This window comes from Metopolophium dirhodum, chromosome 1 (assembly GCF_019925205.1).
Source record: "Metopolophium dirhodum isolate CAU chromosome 1, ASM1992520v1, whole genome shotgun sequence".
In the NCBI taxonomy this organism is placed as follows: domain Eukaryota; kingdom Metazoa; phylum Arthropoda; class Insecta; order Hemiptera; family Aphididae; genus Metopolophium; species Metopolophium dirhodum.
The window spans coordinates 134,693,462-134,709,409 of NC_083560.1; the positions used below are offsets into that span (position 1 = coordinate 134,693,462).

At 32.9% G+C, this 15,948-nt stretch overlaps 2 protein-coding genes across 2 annotated transcripts; one reads left to right on the top strand and one right to left on the bottom strand.

Moving 5' to 3' along the window:
- Window positions 1-2,311: 2,311 nt before the first annotated feature.
- On the top strand, window positions 2,312-3,557 carry LOC132932538 (uncharacterized). Its single transcript, XM_060998924.1, has 2 exons — window positions 2,312-2,964; window positions 3,032-3,557. Exons 1-2 carry the CDS (start codon window positions 2,312-2,314, stop codon window positions 3,555-3,557), a joined length of 1,179 nt encoding a protein of 392 aa, XP_060854907.1.
- Window positions 3,558-3,858: 301 nt separating this feature from the next.
- LOC132932539 (uncharacterized) lies at window positions 3,859-5,116 on the bottom strand. Its single transcript, XM_060998925.1, is given in 4 exon segments — window positions 3,859-4,089; window positions 4,149-4,227; window positions 4,313-4,376; window positions 4,408-5,116. Coding segments are annotated over 4 exon segments (1,083 nt in total).
- Between the last annotated feature and the right edge of the window lie 10,832 nt (window positions 5,117-15,948).

The following is a 15,948-nucleotide window of genomic DNA, read 5'->3' on the forward strand; positions in this document are numbered from 1 at the left end:
AACGTAAATAATTGTATACCATCAATATCTGATAATATATCACTTAGCATTTTATATTTGGGTTGATCCAATGTTTTTGAATATATGTATACGTTGTGAAATCGTATTCCGTTTATGTTGGTTAATAAAGTGAAAATTAAATTCGTTTTTCCGCAGCCGGAAGGACCGACAATAAGCGCACGTATCGTATTAGGTAGAAGCGCTCCGTGTCTGTGTTTTTGATCCGATGTAGGCGGGTCCACGTTTTCAACTTTCAGTTTTATTTCTTGTTTGATGAACTTCATTATAAATAACTGAGCAACGATGATAAATCATTCAGTACACAATGTCACTCGCTCGAAGAAGCAACAAGAATAAAGGCGCTGGCCTTATCAACACGCTTATAAACAAATTACCAATCGAGCTTCACGTACCTGGTATTATATATATATAAACCTTATAATATTATATACAATAATCTTTTTATATTTTAGGTTATCAATACTGTGGACCTGGAACAAATTAAAAAAAAACGATTAGCTCGTGGTGACAAAGGTATAAACCTTCTAGACTCTGCTTGTAGAGAACACGACATTGCGTACGAACATAGCAACTCTATCGCAGATCGTAACAAAGCCGATTATATATTAGAGCAGCGAGCCTGGGATAGGTTCAAGTCAAAAGATTCGAGTTTAAAAGAAAAAGCTGTGGCTTGGGGTGTGACTACTGCCATGAAAACTAAACGTAAAATAGGTGGAGGTTGTGGGTTTAAAGCGGCACTTAAAGCGACTAAGAAAGTTTTAAAGAAAAATATTGGTGAAAAAAACTTGATGAAATTGACTAAAAAATGTGTAGCCGTCGCGCGAAAAACATTCAAAACTAAGAAGACTAAAGTTCCACGAACAATAAATATTCCGAAAAAAGGAGGTGTTGTTTGCCACTCATTCCGATTTTCGCCGGGTTGTCAGCTCTGGGAGCCCTGACTGGTGGCGTAGCCAACGTTGTAAAAATGGCCAATGAATTTAATAGAAACACTCCATCCCATTTGGGCAAAGGACTATATCTCACACCGTATATAGGCAACTCATACAAAATAGAAACACCACATAAAAGTGGTGGGGGTGTAAAAGCGAAAAAAAACTAATATCTACGTTACCCAGTAGAGCGTTCTACGATTTCGAACTTATAAAAATCGCTCGTTTAATGAAAATACCTCATTTCGTCGGCGTGTTTACCAGAGATAGGTTATCTACACGTCCTAAACGACAAGAATCAGCGATTATTAACTTGGATGCGGAAAACGGTACAGGAACGCATTGGGTAGCGTATAAAAAAATCGGAAAAAAAGTCGAATATTACGACAGTTTTGGGAATTTACCTCCACCATTAGAAGTACAACAATATTTTCACGGATGTGACATACATTTCAATTACAGCAGAGAACAGAAATATAATACCACAAACTGTGGACACTTGTGTTTAAAGTTTTTATCATGTTCACATTAACGTTAAACGGAAACTCTAGTGAGTTGTCATGCGAGATCTTTCCACCGTTGGAAGTAGAAAATACTGCACAGATTTGTGTTTTGAGTTTACAGACAAATAATTCTATACCAAACATAGAACCTGGTTGCAATACTATTGCCTTCCGTAATTTCATCAATGAAAAAGAGTACGTAATTATACCTACGGGGACGTATGAGTTGGATCAGTTAGAGTCTATTATACAAAAAATGATGCCCGACTATGTCAGTATGTTTGAATTAAAAGCAAACAGCAGAACATTAAAGTGTGTGATATCGTGCAGCCATGATGTTGATTTAGGGGTCGATAATAGCATAGCGAAATTGCTAGGTTTTAGAAATGTACGATACACTACTGGTGCTACTCATGAATCTGAAAATATTGTCAACATAATGAAAATAAACTGTATAAAAGTAGAGTGTAACTTAATCACCGGCTCATTCTGCGACGGAGCACCGAGCCATATCATACACGAGCTTTATCCTACTGTACCTGCAGGATATAAGATTGTTGAGGTACCTAGGCATCCAGTTTTCTACGGACTAAACACGACTTCAATAACTAAAGTAAATATAGTGCTACAAGATCAAAACGATTGTCTAACTAATCTGCGCGGTGAACCGATAACAATTCGTTTACAAATTACGCGTGGATATGGGGCTCAAATTTAATATAAAAAGAGCTTGAATCAAAAAACCTATCAGTATACCACCTGCCGTTAAGAAGTCTACATCGCTAGCAGCGAAGAAGTACAAACCTGTCCAAACCAAACTCACAAAAACAATTTAAATTTTCTCCGTTCTTTACAATGATGGATGACTCATATTTAGACGTGACAGCCGACTATGTCGACGATTGTAAAATAACTCAAAAAAGTTACCATTCGTTCACACCGTATTCAAGCACCGCTCTATCATACAATGAGGAAATTAGAATTAATGTTCAAAACATGGATTCTTACACTTTACCGTGTGACAGTTATATTTTCATTGAGGGGAAAATAAATAAACCTTCCGATGCAGTTGGAGAAGTTCGATTTTCGAATAACGGACTGGCATTTTTATTCTACGAGTTGCGATATGAAATAAACGAAATAGAAATACAGAAATTGAAATCACCGGGAGTTGCGTCTTGTTTGAAAGCATACTGCTCGTACACTCCAAACGACTTGAAGACATTAGATAACGTGGCTTGGGACTCGGCGATGGATAGTGAAGATAATAAAAATTTTATGACCAATAATATATTTTCCGGATGTATTCCATTAAAACATGTATTCGGATTTTGTGAAGATTATAAAAAAATATTACTCAATTGCAATCAGCAACTGATTTTGAATCGCGCATCTACCGACCTTGGTGCGATACATGTTGTGGGCGAAGGCGCAACCGCTGCCGTCGATAAAAATAAAAAAAATACAATTGAACTGACAAAGGTGGAAAATGCCAATTATCAGAGTGAGCGATAAAGAAAAATTAAAGTTATTGAAAGTATTAGATTCTCGTAAAACACTATCTTGTGCGTTCAGAACCTGGGATCTATGCGAGTATCCCGTGCTCCCTAGAAACACTTCTCATTCGTGGACTGTTAAGTCTAGCAGCTTGCTCGAAAAACCAAGATTTGTGTTGTTTGGACAACAAACAGATCGGAAAAAAAATATCGGAAACGATGCTGGTCGGTTTGATCATTGTCAACTGAAAAATCTCAAGGTACACTTAAACTCTGAAGTGTATCCATATGAAGACTTTCGAGCTGATTTTAAAAATAATACCACCAGCATACTCTACAAAGCTTATACAGACATTCAAAAATCGTATTACGAAAGAGATAATTGTGAACCGTTGTTATCAAAACATATTTTTCAAAACTATGTGCCAATCGTCGTTGTCGATTTGCCGTATCGGAATGATAACGTTAAATCATCGACCGTAGACCTACGAATAGACTTTGAAACGGAGACAGTTATTCCAGAAAAGACATCGGCTTATTGTTTAATAGTACATGATCAGATTATAACTTACAATCCGTTTAGTGGAGATGTTAGAAAATTGTAAACCTTGTAAATAACTCTTATATTTTTTTTTTTTTTTATATACTTTATAAATATCTTATATTATTTTATATACCTTGTAAATATCTTATAATTATTTTTATATACCTTTTAAATATCTTATAATTATTTTTATACCTTGTAAATAATATCTTGTTTTAAATATAAATTGTAAACCTTATTGTATAAACTTAATCTAATATATAAAAAAAACTTGTTTTAAGTATCACGCTTGTTTTTATTTTCACATAAATTTAGTACAAATATTAAAATAGTTTGCGTTTTACGCTCCGCATAGATGGTTTTTATTCTGCCAACTTTTGACCCGTGAATCCTAGAAGAGCTGGAGGGGATGATGGTGAGAGGTTGAAAGACGTTGGACCGTCATTCTCATCAACTGCAGGACTTGGTGGTGAAGATTCAATATATTGAGGCGCTGTATACCACGGAGGGGGCTGTGCAAAATTGTCTGAATCAAACGATGCGGGAAGAGTGTCTATGATCGTCGTCGGTAGACTGCCAGGATCATCAAAAGGCTAAACAAATAATTATTTTTTAATATATATTCATCTTAAAAATTAAATGTGAAATTTACCAATGGTTTTGTTTTCCGAGCTGGTGCCCATGTCGCCTGTGTTAAAAATTCATCGATACCACGTTCCTCGTCAACAAACCTAAATAATTATTATAATTATTAATTGTATCATTTTTTTAATTTATAAATTATAAATTACCCTTGCTTATGAAAGGTCTTCGTGCATTGGAGACATACTCGAATATCTCGGGGGTGAAATGAGCCTCATTTCAGATTCGGCGAATAACTATAAAATAATAATTATACATTAAATATTTTTCTGGTGACATTTCTCCATTCCATCGTTGCGCCCATTGTTCAGCTAATTGACTTGTTACAAACATTTTCAACTGGCTAACAAAGTTTAAGTCGGAATTCGTCGTGATTCGTTCATTCCGGAGGTTTTTAATAAAAATCATCATTTCACCGTTTGTTTTTGGCGGTTTTTCAACTTAAGTGAATTATCGATCAATATAATTACCGATCATCGCAAATTGATTTAAAACAACTGGTCGTATGATATTGGTTTTTCCTATGACCGTTTCAAAAATACTCTCCTCTAGATATTGTAATTTCAACAAATTTTTTCTATCGAGCAATACACGACATCCTTCCTTTTTCTTAGACTCTATGACTAGCACATTTTCTCCTTTATACACCATGTATGATATGACGGTAAATTCATCCTCCAGAAAAATCTGTTTTCTACATTTTTGTGGAGGATCTAATATGAATGACAGTATATTCCCCATCGTCGAGAATGTACGTTTTAGAAAATCCGGTGTTATTTTGACATAGCGCGACGGTGTTGTTATATGAATAACAATATTGAAGTTGTCTTTCGAATCAAGTCCAACATTTAAAAACTTATGATCGGGGAAGTCTAGTATGAAATTGTTACAGTCGATGAGCTCTGCAGGCGGTGTCGGAGGAACGTACATATAATTCTTCTTATAAATTGCTGCCATGTTTTCAATCGAACCAGCCATGTTAATAATTATTTTTGAAAATGAAAAATCACTAAAATTTTTAAAGACGGAGCGAACGATACGTGTATAACGGTTTAAGGCAGTAGACGGACTAAACAACTGCCGGCTCTTTCAATCAAGAGTCTCTATATAGGTGGGGACATTTTTCAATATTAATTAATTTTGCTGGAATGCAATTAGTTAATTGAACAAGGAAATGTCCACCATACAACTCTAAGTATTCAGGTGCAAGCTATTAGTATTTCGATTCAAATATAAAATGGCTATTAATAGTCTGCGACATCCTGGCGACTCGAGCGAATAAGTATGTAAAGAACGAATATTATTTCTTTATTGTAGGCATCCGACAGAAAGTACTAATATCGGTAATTAATGTGTTAGACATTTTAAATCGAAATTCATTATAATGGGTTAACCTCGCCCATATGCTATTCATATACTTGATATATTTTACATTAAACATATATATATATATATATATATATACAATAGTTTGTCATTAGTTTAGTCACTAAAAATGTATAGACTTAAAACTATATTAATATTTATAAATATATATATATATGTTGGTCTCATGACTGTTGTACGCACGCGCTGATGAAATATATATTATATGATAACTATGTAGACTTAAAACTAAATTAATATTTATCGTGTACACTTTAACGGGTAAAATATATTAGGTTTGGAATCGACTAAGTACGGAAATATGATAACTGATAACAGTGATAACTGATTAAATGTATGTTGCACACGTGCGTGATCGGGCGGCCGTTGGTAAGGTCGGGCAGGTAAATATATATATATGATAACAAATGATAACTGATTACAATAATATATGATTAGAATAACGTGTAATATATATGTTGATAACGTGAGTGATAAAATATAATATGTTGATTAAATACAAGTCCACGATCGGGCGGTCGTTGGTAAGGTATAGTGGTGGCGGTAGAAATTATACGTCTCGTACGTATGAGAGCAATTGTCGTAAACACCAGTGAAATTAGATAGAATACACATCTCAAGCGAATAAGTTGCGCAGCGGTGCGGTGATCGATCGGCATGCGATGGGCTCGGGTTCGAATCCTGGTCCTGTGATTAAAATTTTTTAATTTGCCGCGGCGGCAGTGTTGGCCGGTGGCGGCCAATAGATATGGAAGAGCGGGGTGGCGGGGGTACATCATACACGTCGTGTGTAATAGATGATCAGTAGAATGGGTAGCGGTGAAACACGATTGAGCACGGTCCCTATTTTGAAACAACCCGATTGAGCACGATCCATATTTTTTAACAACCCGATTGAGCACAGTCAAATGAATGCAACGTTGCCAATTTTTCTGTCCGACTACAACCAGCTAGGCTACACTCGTATTTTGAAATACTAGTACCTATATATAAAGCCGGTGGGAATATTTGTCAATCTTTGTGCTTTACTAGTCGTATGGGAGGTATTTAACATAGAATGGTGATTATTTTCAATCGTGGTTTCCCATCTTTTGAAAGCGGCACGAGTATAATCGATAAATAATATACGAGTCGTGTAGGAAATTAGGATCGACATAATCGTCGAAATAGGTACACTCATGCATTGTCGATTACGCCAATTAAGATTATCTGTACGACTGTAAGATTGGATATTATTTGTTATCTATATAATATATAGTCATATAGAAGTGGGCTTTTGTATTGCCAAAATATAAGTAACTTAGACTCAATACTATCAGACGTTAGTGGTTAGTGGTCGTTCGTCGTTAAGCGTTAGTACGTTACACAGTTTTATTTTAGATAACTTTTTTTATATACGTAGAACGCGATGGACAATAGTGAAATAAAAGTTATTTTATCCGAGAGAGGAAAAGAATTAGCCAATGTTGGTACTTTTAAGTACAGATTTATTGGATCGATTAAAAAAGGCGAGTTATTAAAATGGCGATGCACAAAAAATAATTGTACAGCTATGATTTATTCTGGACCAGATAAAAATATCGTTATTAAATCAAGTGGACAACATAAACATAAAGAAAATTCACCTAATAAATTAGAAAGGCAAGTATTACGTGAAAATTGTAAAAGACGTGCTGAAGAGTCACTATCAACTCAACCTTTAAAGTTGATTAGAAGTGAACTTTTAAATAAACAATCTTCAATTGTTCATAAAGATTTAAAAACGGTTCGTAAAGCTATGTACGATAGACGACGAAAAGTACTTCCCAAATTGCCTAAGTCACCGGAAGACGTTTTTTAGATTCTGAGTGAAACGATGAATGTATTGATTTTACAATGATGTGTGTTTTTTTTTTTATTTTTTTTTTTATTTTTTTTTATTTTTTTATTTTTGTGTCTGTGTACACGATAAGTAGTCGAAATAATGCTTCGATTTTCGACTTCAGTATCTTGTTCGATGGGAAAGTGAATATCGTTGGTGCATTGGGGAGGTCAAAATTTTAATTTCCCAGTAGTTTTCAAAAGCGATGTGAAAAACAAAAGAAAAATTAAGGAAAAACGGGAATTTTTACGCAAAATCGATTTTTAACAAAATCGATTTTGGTTATTGGTGTAACTCTAAAACAAATGACCGTAGATGCATGAAATTTTCACTGGTTGTTTATATTTGCATTTTCTATACACAATACAATTTTGAAAATAATTTGACTTTTTTTGAACTGTTTACGGACATTGTCAGTTTTCAGTTTTTTTAAATTTTTTTTCTATAAATATCAATAAAATTTTATTTGTTGGGTAAAAAAGCTTGAAAATTTAATAGAAGGCTCCCAGGTTATTGTTTCAAAGGCAGATGAAAAAAATTAAAAATCCTTAGTCACAGTTTTTTTTTATACACGTTTAAAGTTCAAATCTTGAAAAAATACGGAAAAATCACGAAAATTTGCAAATTATTTTGAGTTAGAAATTCATAAAAAATTTTCTTTTTAAATCTAAGATTTTAAAATCTAATACAAGATTCCTCATAAGTTTGTCTAACTTTATCAAAAAAAAAATTTCTACAAGAAAGTCAAATTAAATTTTTATGAGCGTTTTAAATTCATATTTTTACAACATTAGATATTCACTCGATTTCTCATGTACCGATTTCCTTATTTTCTTGTAATTCAAAAACGAATAACTGTAGATACATGAAAATTTCACTGAATGTTTATATTAGCATTTCCTATACACCATACAATTTTGAAAATATTTTGACACTTTTTGAGCTGTTTACGGGCATTTTCAGTTTTCAATTTTTTTAGTTTTTTTTTCTATAAATATCAATAAAGTTTTATCTGTTGGGCCAAAAAGTGTAAAAATTTAATACAAGACTCCTGATATATTTTTACAATAGCAGTTGAAAAATATTGAAAATACATAGGCACAGTTTTTTTTTATAAGCATTTAAAGATCAAATTTGGACAGAATTTATCAAATTTATAATTTATTAATTATTTTGTGGTTAAAAATGTATAAAATGTTTAACTTTTATGGCTAAAGATTGAAAATTTAAAACAAGGCTCCGAGTAAATAGGTTATATATAAATTACTTTATTCACAATAATATCATCAAATATACTTGGTAAAATCATAGGCTGACTGACCGTTTTCGCTCAGAATCGTTTTTCTTATACAATGATATTATATCATTGAATTCAAATTTAACACCATCCATTACAGTGACCCACTTGTAACCTACTGTACAGCAGAGCGACATCCACTTATCCACCTTTTTACAATTGAATTTAATGAAAACTCAAGATGATTTTAAGTTTCGTGGACAACCATTCATACATATTCCCGAAGACAATAGTTTTGTATGCATTACTTCTGATTTCAACCTACTATTTATGATTAAGCATGATTGTATTGATTTTTTCGCCGATGGTACATTTAATTACGCACCCAAATATTTTGAACAACTATATACTATTCATGGATATAAAAATGGCTATTATTTGCCGTTGGTTTATTTTTTTTTATTTAAAAAATCAAAAGATACATATAAAAAAATGTGGATATTCCTACAAAACTTATGTGTTGAATATACAGGAAGTCAGTTCATATTAAAAAAATAAACCGTTGACTTTGAAAAGGCAGCCCACCAAGCCACGTATGAAGTTTTTGAAAATGTACAATTAATAGCTTGTCGATTTCATTTAGGACAATCATGGTGGCGAAAAGTAAGTTCAAAATAATTTCAAATCAAAGAATTATACATTCTTAATTATTATTATAGATAAACAGCGATTCTATTCTCAGAATAGCCTATAAAAAAGAAAACGACGAACTAGGAAATTGGCTTAAGAGTTTTTTTGGGTTAGCTTTTTTACCTAATCATGAAGTAGCCGATGCATTCGTCGAACTCATGAGTGTCTGCCCAAATGATAAAGTCTGCTCAGAATTTAGCGATTATGTTTTCAATAATTATATAGATGATGAATCTCCATTTCCCCCAAATATATGGGCTAAAGAACCTATGTTTGATCCAAGGTAGATCATCCAAAATCTAATTATATTAAATATAAAAAAAATGTTAATTTAATTTCTATGAAATGTTTTTTTTAGGACAACCAACGCTGTTGAAAGTTTTCATAGAACTTACAATTCACAATTTTATAAGTCTCACCCACACATACACTTGGTAATTATGGTTTTACAAGAAACGCAAGCTGAAACGATGACAAAAATTCGGTCAATTGAAACCGACAGTTATAAAAGTATGAGTTTTATTGAAATGCAAAAAATTAATGCAACTATAATGGCTTACGATGAATATTTAAGAAATAAATGTTCTAAAGATTTACTAAAATATTTATTAAAAGTGGGAAACAAGTATTTAGGGATACCACTAAGAAGACGTGGGTGCAACAACCAGACATCTCCATTTTTATCAAAAATTGGTTTTTCATGGAATATTATTCATGGAAGAAATATCTATATTTTGGTACATAAATCAGAAAAATCTATTGATAAGTTCCAAAGATGTTGCAAAATGATTTTTTTCCGCCATTGGTGATAAATGAGATGACAAATTTTCTTTCGCTTATCCTGAAAAATTGATAAAAACGGAGAAGTCTGGTTGTTGCACCCACGTCTTCACTTTAAAACGTTGACACATAATACAAATATTCAAATCAAATATATAAATTAACTTTAAGACTAATCTGTATAAGATATGAATTATATTATATATTTATAAAACAAATGAACTTTAATGGAACGGCAACATTGTACTTATTTCTATGCTCAATCGTGTTATATTTTGGATTTCTATTGTTTAATTGTATCTATGTTCAATTGGGTAATGAAAAAGGTAAACTGTGCTCAATCGGGTTCCAGCCATGGGTAGAGAGGGTCGGCGGGTGTATATCGTATACGTATTCGGCTGAGCTGGGTGCGCGCGGGGATATAATATACGTCACGAATCGGTGGCAATGATGATGAGGTGATGAGGATGAGGATGAGGGAAGAGGTGATGAGGATGAGGGATGAGGATGAGGCTCTAGAATCCCCTTTTTCATACTACTAACCAGATAGTTTTTCCGGACAAGGAGACATCAAAATATTTCTTAGACAGTACGAAAAAGCAGCACAAATTAACAATTGGGACGACAATGAAAAAATGAAATTCTTATCAATATTTCTGAAAGATACTGCCAACAAATTTTTACAAAACTTGGAAAACAAAGGAAGAAAGTGGTCATGGGAAAATCTAAAAAGCGAGTTCATAAACGAAATTCAACCAATAGGATACTCTATAATACTGAAAGACAAATTAGAAAATAGGAAACAAAACGACTTAGAGTCAATTTCTAGTTTTGTTACGGAAATAGAATATTTATGTAGTCAAGTAGACAAGGATATGAAAGAGGAAGATATTTGTGTTTACATTCTAAAAGTTATAAGGGAACTTATATTACACGCAATTTCACTTCACGACAACAGTACCTTAAAAAAGTTAAAAGAAAATTTAAAAAAATATGAACTATAAACAATTTAGAATTAATTCAAGAAGCTCAGGACTTAGCGAATACACAGAAATTTTGAACAAACAAGTAATGCAATTAAATACCGAAACAAAAGACAGCATTCAAGAAATTAAACGTTTAAATACAAAATTAGAAGGAATAGACATATTACAAAAACAAAATTGATCAACTATGTACCGAAATGAACAATTTAAAAAAATACGACAAGACAGTACATTTTGAAGATAGATCACGCAACAGAGACAAAAGTCCATATCCACACAAATCAGATTACAAAGGCAGGAACAATTATAGGGAAAAAAGTCCTTATCCCGATAGGTACAACGACTATAAGTTCAGAGAAAGTAGGAATGATAGATATTATAACCATAAATACAGAGATAACAGCAGAGAAATGAGCAATAATAGAGATAGGTCTTATTCAAGGGATAGGAAAAACTCCTACGACAGGTCCAGAGATACAAGCAGAAATAGATATAACAACAGAAATCGTGGAGATGACGCAAATAGAAAACGGCACAGTAGGGACAACAGTAGAGAAAGATACTTAACACCGGAAAAATTTAATGGAAGAGAAAACATAATATGCTACAAATGCAATGAAAAAGGACATTATGCAAACGATTGCAATTTTTCAAAAAACGAATAGCACCCGAGTTAAGAAAAAAAACGGAATATCTACCTCGGGGAACAAATAATATTAATTTAAAAATCGACACCTCTAAATTTAACAGAGATAAAAAAATTGAAAAAAATAATTATATTTATTTTGTAGAAAATTGGTACAAATCAAAAAATTCAAATAAACTAATAAGTAATAACTAATGAAGTAAACGACGATGACGAAAAAGCTATAGAAAACATCGTAACAATAAGTAGTTTGAACCCACTAAAGGAATTTCAAAAATTCCTACTCAGCAATAACGATAGAACCGACTTCCTATGCGATTACAGTGAACAGACAGTAAATATTTTATCATTACGAAATGATATCGCAATCGGCCATTGCACAAGTCAATGCCTTACTATGTCGAAAGGGATCGCATTACAATTTAGAAATAAATTTAACAACGTTCAAAATTTAATAGACCAAAATAACCGAAATTGCTTATTTGAAAAACGGAAGACAATGGGTTCTATATCTCATAACAAAACATGAATATTACGACAAATCAGCGTACACTAACATTTTTAGAACACTAGCAATACTAGGAAATTTTGTATTGAGAATAATATTACTACTTTAGCATTACCCAAAATCTGCACTGGACGAGACAAAAAGGATTGGAAAGTTATTTCTACTATGATTAAGTTTATTTTTCAAGACACGCAAATAAAAATTTTAATATGCCTACTACCAAACAATGACGATGAAAAACAAAATAAATATTTTAAAAACAATGGTTCACAAACTATTAATATCACGTTAGGAAAAAATTTCAATAACACAATTAACGATAAATTAAAGAATGAAATCTCACAAATCGCGGGTTCATTCATAAAAACGGAAAACGTTCCCGGAGACGGTGACTGTGGTGCCTACGCACTACGAATATGCCTTAAACAACATGGTATATATAGAAAGACAGTAGAATTATTAAATATGCTCGGCATTCCTAATTGTAAATCTGGCTACTATCTTAAAGATGACGATCTAGCGTTTATCTGTGACCAATTCAATTTCAACTTATATTTAATACACGAAAATTCCGAATATAAAAATGCCATAATTTACTGGAAATTAAATAGGAAAAACATAGGGATATTCAATAAAAATTGCCATTGGACACCAGGAATCATAACAGAAACATATAACCCTCGTCAATTCAATAACATAACAATAAACACACTTCTTCCCGACTTTAATACTATAGAAGAAAATGTAGACCATTTCTTACACGAATGTTTCGATCGCTTAAAATTATCCCAACAAAACCCTACAGAGAAAAATAAAACCGACAGTAATTTTAAAACAGACAAATCCACAATATGGTACTCAAAATTTTGTCAAGACTGCGAATATTTGTCCACATCCAAGGACATACTAGACGACCAAGATGACAAAGAACAGTATTGGAGCGAGGGGGGAAACGTTATGTTATGTGAAATATGCGGAAACTACTGACGCGGTACGCAGCGGCCACCAGTACAAAGTACAGGTACCGCAGCGACCAGTCTACACTTTTCGTCAACCGCCACTACGGGCTACAGCGCGACAACGCCAACTCCCCCACCGCGCCACAAAGGCACAAGGTGGGACGGGAAGGTGTTGCAAATGCTACAATTAGAGATTACAATCCCGGCCCGATTTTATGATCCCGGGATTACGGGATATTTAGCTATTAATCCCGGGATCCCGGGATTATCCCGAAATTTAATAAGAAAATGTTTAAAAGTTTATTATTATACATAAGAATAGATATTAGTTAATAAAGTTTATATTAGTTAAATAAGTTTATAAATATACATTGGTTTTAATTATTTTGAAAATATGAACGCAGAAATAGTAGAGCGTCTAATGATCCGTCTCCCAGTCTGCTTCTTAGCTTGTTTCCAATATAGGCTGCTGCTGAGAATGCACGTTCGGACTCGATACTTGTAGGAGGAATAGACATTAAATACTTAAATGCTAGCTCTAAGTGATGCCCGCAAGTTCCTCCATTTTCAAATAAATTCATCTCTTTTTTGATTATTTTTATCAAATCAGTTTCTTTTTGTGTTATAGGATCAATTGTTCTTTTACTTTTTCCTATTTCAAGCTCCAACTTTTCTTTTAATGTCATTTGAGTGAGTGTAATAGATTCAATTTCTGTTTGTTCAAAACAATGTTGTTGTTCTTCCTTAGGTGTCATTAGGTGTTTATTATAATGTATCCTTTCAATTAATTTTATTATTTGTTTTCTAATAAAATCATTTTTAGGGATTAAAAATATATCTTTCAAATATGTAATTTTATCATAGTCATCATGAGGATTCAGTAAATAACTCAATACGCCAGACAACTCTGGACGTCGTCGTTTTTTTATACGATCACTCAAGCATGTCCTCATTTTATTAGCAAGTACTGAATTTTTTTTTTTGACAATTCCTTGAAAAGAAATTTAAATGCAGCATCAGCAGTGCACAAATTGGAATCACGACGACCAATTGCTTCCACTGTCAGTTTAATAGGGGCAAGTACATCTGTTATCTCAGTAATTAAGTTATAATCAGAATCTTCTAAACTGACTGGATGGTTGAGATCTATAAGCGATTTTTGAATACTGGTTTTTAAAAGGATAAAACGTTCCAACATAGCAAGAAGACTATTCCATCTCGTTTTACAATCCAGGAGTAGTTTAATTTCTTTTCCATGCTCTGCTTTAACATATTTTTGAAGTATAGTGTCATTTTTTGTCAGAGATCTTTTAAAATACATAACAACTTTGCGTATTTTTTTAATTACCACATTGATATTATATTCATTGGTTAAATCTGGCATGTCTTGAATAATATCATTTTGCGGAAGAATATTTAAACCTGAATCCGGAAAGTCAAATTCTTCATCGTCATCTTCATCAAATTCTTCATCGTCATCTTCATTTATATCATTTGCAGTTGATTCATCTCGAATATTTATATTTTTTTTATTATAAAGTACATCACAAACAGCTAAATGAATACTATGCGCGAAACATAACTGGTGTTCAGTGTTAACAATTTTTCCTACTTTTAGCATAACATTTGGTCCATCGGTTACAATTGCGACAATATCTTCTTCTAGTGAAATATCAAATCGACTTAATCGTTCTTTTAATACACAAATACAGTTTTCAGCTGTCATTGAACCATCAACTCGAATAAGACCTAAGCTCCAAAATTTTGTTTACGAATGGACGTTAATATTCATAAAACGTTTGTTGGCCGTGGAAGTCCACTCGTCAAAAGTTAAACTAAATCGTTCACCTTTTTTTTTCAACCGTTTAAATTCGTCAATTATTTCTTTTCTGATTGTTAAACTAAAATTGACTACACGATTTCGAATTGTTACGGCTGATTTTGGTAAATCAGAGTAACCTTTGGATATTAATAACTGTCTTAAATCATTAGAAGTTATAAAAACAATAAATGGGAAACCATCCAAAGCTGTCATTCGAGCCAAAACATGATCTAGTGTATCACTCTTAATAAAATATTCAACTAACTTTCGTTTAGCTGGTGGCGGTGTCGAATTTTCTTCTAACGGTTCTCCATGTCCATGCCCAGTTGATGAACAATTGCTTTCAGATAATACTTTAAAATTATGTTTGGATAACAAATGCGTGAGTAAACCTTTTGTTGATCCTCCCAATGTCTTCAATACTGCTAAACATCGTTTACAAGGCATGTGTCCGGTACGTGATGGGCAGCATTAATTATTATATAAAGGACAATGTAATAGGTACAAGGAAAGTATGATATAATTTGTTATATAAAAGCAAGGCTACACGTAGCAAGGATGTACGTGTAGGTACTCCTTTTCCTTGTATCAATGCACCTATATAAGAGGGACCCTAACGAAAGGCTCATCACTCTATAGTTGGCAGGCTACTAGTTGACGGTATCCATGCTGATTATTTATGTCTTAAATTGTACCTACAAGTTCAATAATTTGAAACTATTCATAATTGATTTGTGTTTTATATTTAATAAACTTATATTATAATCAATTCGAATAAGAGTTATTTGTTCGACTTTGAAGCTTATCAACAGTGTCTCTCATCTGGTTCACAACAGGAACAAATTTTGGTGCCGAAACCAGGGATCTTCACATACATCGTATCAACACGACGAAGATTCCGACCCGAATCATTCAAGGGAAACCTGATCAATTTC

Bases quoted from the DNA above. Each gene is read 5' to 3' on its own strand.
- LOC132932538 (XM_060998924.1), top strand. From the start codon at position 2,312: ATGATGGATGACTCATATTTAGACGTGACAGCCGACTATGTCGACGAT. The intron at 2,965-3,031 runs GCGATAAAGAAA...TTGTGCGTTCAG, and splicing joins AATGCCAATTATCAGAGTGA to AACCTGGGATCTATGCGAGT.